General features: G+C 57.8%; 1 protein-coding gene across 1 annotated transcript in view; it reads left to right on the top strand.

Annotated features, from left to right (window-relative positions):
- The window catches only part of GPR45 (G protein-coupled receptor 45), a 67455-nt gene extending 64282 nt beyond the window's left edge, over window positions 1-3173 (top strand). The window contains exon 2 of the mRNA XM_029231797.1: window positions 16-3173. Coding sequence (XP_029087630.1) covers window positions 86-1384 — 1299 coding nt within the window. The 5' untranslated portion in view covers window positions 16-85 and the 3' untranslated portion in view covers window positions 1385-3173. The remainder of the gene's footprint in view (window positions 1-15) is intronic.
- The last annotated feature ends 1926 nt before the right edge of the window (window positions 3174-5099 follow it).

The following is a 5099-nucleotide window of genomic DNA, read 5'->3' as shown; positions in this document are numbered from 1 at the left end:
GCTTCTTTGCTCCAGGCCACTGCGAGCGCCCGAGTAGAAGCTGCGGACGCAGTCGGTTGCCACGGAGACGATGAGGCTGTGACTGATGCATCGCACATCCCCGCCAGGTGCTCCCGAAGAGGGAGGCTCCTCCCAGCTTTTGCAGCGCCCTCCAGATCCAAGACACCCGGGAGGTAGATGCAGCCGGCAGACAGAAAGCTGCCGCCCCCGAGGCGCTGAGGCCCCTTCCTCTCCCTGCTGCCCCGGCTCCAGGATTTCCTCCACGATGGCCTGTAACCGCTCGTCCATCGAGACCTACGAATACCTGCTGCCCAGCGGGAGCCACGCGGCGGACCCCGGGCCCCCCGCGCCGCCGGCGCCCCTCAGGGTGTCCCTGGCGGTCCTCATGATGCTGACGGTCGTGGTGGGGCTGCTCGGCAACGCCGTGGTCTGCATCATCGTGTACCAGAGGCCGGCCATGCGCTCCGCCATCAACCTGCTGCTGGCCACGCTGGCCTTCTCGGACATCATGCTGTCCTTGTGCTGCATGCCCTTCACCGCCGTCACCCTCGTCACCGTCCGCTGGCACTTCGGGGACTCCTTCTGCCGGCTCTCGGCCGCGCTCTACTGGTTCTTCGTCCTGGAGGGCGTGGCCATCTTGCTGATCATCAGCGTGGACCGCTTCCTCACCATCGTCCAGCGCCAGGACAGGCTGAGCCCCCGCAGGGCCAAGGTGATCATCGCCGCGTCCTGGGCGCTGTCCTTCTGCGTCTCGGCCCCGTCGCTGGCCGCCTGGCCGCTGGTGGAGGTGCCGGCGCGGGCCCCGCAGTGCGTGCTGGGCTACACCGACCTGCCGGCCGGCCGCGCCTACGTGCTGGCGCTGCTGGGCGCCGCCTTCTTCGCACCCTTCGCCGTGATGCTCGGCTCCTACCTGGGCATCCTGCACACGGTGCGCAAGAACGCCGTGCGCGTGCACAACCAGTCGGACAGCCTGGACCTGCGGCGGCTGCCCCGCGCCGGCCTGCGGCGGCTCCAGCGGCAGCAGCAGGTCAGCCTGGACCTGAGCTTCAAAACCAAGGCCTTCACCACCATCCTGATACTCTTCGTGGGCTTCTCGCTGTGCTGGCTGCCGCACTCCGTCTACAGCCTGCTGTCCGTGTTCAGCCGGAGGTTCTACTGCGGCCCCTCATTCTACGCCACCAGCTCTTGCATCCTAGGGCTCAGCTACCTCAAGTCCGTCTTCAACCCCATCGTCTACTGCTGGCGAATCAAGAAGTTCCGCGAGGCCTGCCTGGAGCTGCTGCCCCAGACCTTCCAGACCCTCCCCAAAGTGCCTGAGCGGATCCGGAGGCGAATCCAGCCGAGCACCGTCTACGCGTGCACCGAAAACCAGTCTGCCGTGTAGGGGGTGGCGGTGAGCCCCCTGCCCCCCGCGCGGCTTCCTGGGACTCCCGTGCAGTCAGCACTTGGGGGGGCCTCTTAAGCACAAAGGGACTCATTTGTTACCGGGTGAGCTGCGGCTCCCAGGTTGGCACGATGAATTATTTTTGTTCTCCCTGCGGGTCTGATGGAAACTGGACGGCCGTCACGACAAAAGGGGAAACGGGTGGGTGATGAAGGAGTCCCAACATTAGGCAGGCGAGGGGAGCAGGGAGGGAGGTTGGCTGCGGGGCAGGAGGAAAGCTCTGTCTAAAGAGCTCTCTCAAGATCTGCCTCGCAGACAGCCGTGGTGCCATGTTCTGACACGAGAAACCCAGGTAGGTTCACCTCTGGGTCATCAGTCAGTGTACTGGGCGCCAGCATTCTTCAGAGGCGTTTGTGTCTGTGGCATACATTGTGGAAACACGCCAGGTTCTTTACAGTGGTCAGATGTGCATTTTGGACGATGCCGAATCGTCTGTTCTATAAACCAAAATCACGCGGGAAGCAGAGGAGCCCCTGGGCTTTTCAGCTGCCCCCGTGTGACACATGGGAGGCCTTGGTGGCTTGAAGCCCAGAGAATGTTCGGGTGCAGCTCAGCTGAAATGACAAGCCCACCCCAGCGCACATCCTCAACCCTCCTCCCTGGACCGGCCCACCTGGACCCTCACCCTGAAGCCTGTCACCTCCCTGCCTGCCGTGACAGCCCCTGCCCCTTCCCTCTCTCTCGCCTCTGGTTCCCGGGACCCCTTTGTCCTCATTCTGTCTGTCCCCGTGAGCAGGAACCACACTCCTTCTCCTGTGATCCATCTTTTCAGCAAGTACTTGTAGCGACTTGCTTTCAGCCCCAGAAGCGGTCGGGGGCTCTGTCTACATGTTCCTCTCGACGCTCTGAGGCTGCCGCTTCACCCCGTCCCAGGACCTGCGGTGGGGACGCAACGACCCACTCCCACTGACCTCTGGGTTCCTCTACCTCACTCAGGGCCGCAGGGGTCTGACCGCTGCTGTCGGGGCCACCTCCCCGGGACCGTGGTCCCCCAGCCCAGGCAGGATTGGGATCCCAGGAGGGCAGCTGCCTAGAGGGGACCTGCTGCTTGTCTCGTACGCCCGGCCTCTACACCCAGGGCCTCCTTTACCTCTGGGAGCTTCTGATGGGGGAGGTGACTTTCCTGCGGTCAGGGCACACGGTCGAGTCCACGGAGCTCTCCTTACAGCTTCAGATCTGAAGAGAGTGGGAAATTTAAGGAGAAATTTAGAAAATACGGTTCTAAGTCTAACTCCATCAGGAACTAGTCACGTGACCTTGCTCGTTTCACCCCCACTTCTCTGGGCCTCAGTTTCCCCATCTGCCAAGCGAGGAAGCAGGCCTAGAGGGTCTCCCACATCCCTGCCGAGGTCCCTGCCATGTGCGTGTTTTCCACTTGTAGTCACCAGATCCCCTGCCTTCGTTTATACATCCACGCAGTGAGCATTTATTAAGTGCCTACGACACGCAAGGCACTGTAGGGGACGGTGATGAGTCACGCCCGTCTGGGCCCAAAGGCACGTGTCTGATATATCTCAGGATAACCGTAACTCAAACACAGACGCTCCCCTTTGTGTTTTTCTTCTCATTCCCTTTCCAAGGTTGTATGAAGAGACCAGCTCCCCATTCCCATGCTTTCCTGCTGTGACAGAAGCAAAAAAGAAAGATAACATAATTCACATTAACCTAAGTCCAGACGAGGGCTTTTCCAGAAAATAATTGGCACTTTTTTTTTTTTTTTTTTTGTGGCACGCGGGCCTCTCACTGTTGTGGCCTCTCCCGTTGCGGAGCACAGGCTCCGGACGCGCAGGCTCAGCGGCCATGGCTCACAGGCCCAGCCGCTCCGCGGCATGTGGGATCTTCCCGGACCGGGGCACGAACCCGTGTCCCCTGCATCGGCAGGCGGACTCCCAACCACTGCGCCACCAGGGAAGCCCCAATAATTGGCACTTTTTCTCACCAACTTCACCCTCCTTTTACACCCAGGCCCAGACCCCTCCAGACCATTGTATACCTAGAGTGAGGGGGAGAGAGAGAGAAGAGAGAGAGGAGAGGGAGACAGACAAGAGAGGAGAGACGAGAGACAGAGATTGGTTGAAGACCGTCAATGGCATGTGACTGATTGAGGTGGGTCCCCTCACTTCTGTGTCCCAAGTGCCCGCCGCGAGGCAGAGTTGCACAGCCTCAGTGGTGTCCAAGAGCACAGCCAGACCACCACGGGGACGAGGCCTCTGGGCACCTCCCCTCCGGTGGGCATTTAAGAGAACGTTCTACAGGAGCCTCGTGTAAAAAATCACAAAACTGAACGAATGAAGGTACCAAAATTTACATCAATCAGTGTTATTTGATGTATGTTGGATAGTAATATATATGTTTCAAAGTAATAATTTTGTATATATTTTAAGTAAAGTATTATTGCTCTTTCGGTGTATAAGACTGTGTTTCTTGCCAAAATTAGCGCCAGAGCCACGACTAGTACACGAAGAATCTGGGGCCGGACACCCCCTAAGATACACCCACTTCGGGAAGTCTAGTCCAGAACCTGAAAGCCCCTAGCCGAGCTGCAGTGGCTAAAGGGCATTACTGATGACAACGGGAGATTGGGCAGTGGGAGGGTCACAGCAAGGCGCCCACATTTTTAAAAGCTCCCCACCCTGCTAGATAATTCCAGACAGTTAGTTTCACCTCTGACTTTCACTCTGCCGACTTCCTGATTCTCTCCAGCCTCGCTAGGCCTTCAAGGAACTTCTTAAAATACTACATAAATAGCAAGTTCTTGTCTCCTTCCCTGATGCCTGCAGGGCGACCACTGCTTCTCTGTATTATGTTTTCATCTTCTCTCTGGCCCTGGACTTCCCCCAAACCCTGGGTGCCGAATTGTTTCTGTGGGGTCCTGGGCAGTGACTGTGGTGGTGACGGCCCGTGGGAGAGCCTTGCCTCAGAAAACGAGACTCAGTAAGTCTCAGAAGTGCCATCCTAATTCTCACCACCCAGGAAAATCCACTACTTTGTCATCATGAACCTTGGCCCCCTGCTGTTGGTGTGAAATAAAGGCAAAGGTTCTCTAGGCCATTCTGACAACCAAGATGAAAAGCAAAATCTAGATCAATTCCTACTTGGCTACTCTGAGCCCTGGCGTAGTTTCCCCTGACGTGATTTACAGCGCATGCTCTTTGGGGACTAAAAATCTGCCATGTTAAGTATTTCCGACGTGGCTATGTTCCCCTTGCTCACACAGTCAGCAGCCTTGCCTCCAGCAAGTGATTCCGTGTCCAGCTTCCTGGCCTCCTAAATGAGGGAGACACTCCCAGCCAGAGGCCCCCGAGAGGAACACATGACATAATGTATATGAGGATCTAGTCCCACGCCTGGGCTGGATATACCGGGGCAGTAATTGCTAGGGTGGTGTTGTCAACCTGCTTACGTCCCAGCTTTGTCCGCCTGGGGCAAGGGTAAAAATGTGTTTCAGAAACTGGCTGTCCTGTCCTTTCCTTGTCTTCATGTGCTTGTAAGATTTTAGGGTCGGCTGACAAGAACACAACAGCTACTGAAGCCAGGAGCATGGACTCGATGGCCCGAAATGACCACTTCATTCCGCTCAAAACGCTCCCAGGGCTGTGAGTCAGCCTCCCTGGGCTGCTAGGGGAAGGGATGGGTGGGTGGTGCCACCCTACTC

The sequence above is a fragment of the Monodon monoceros genome, unplaced genomic scaffold (assembly GCF_005190385.1).
Source record: "Monodon monoceros isolate NGI ecotype Baffin Bay Population unplaced genomic scaffold, NGI_Narwhal_1 Super_Scaffold_19, whole genome shotgun sequence".
NCBI lineage: Eukaryota > Metazoa > Chordata > Mammalia > Artiodactyla > Monodontidae > Monodon > Monodon monoceros.
This window is presented reverse-complemented; position numbering and strand designations above follow the sequence as displayed.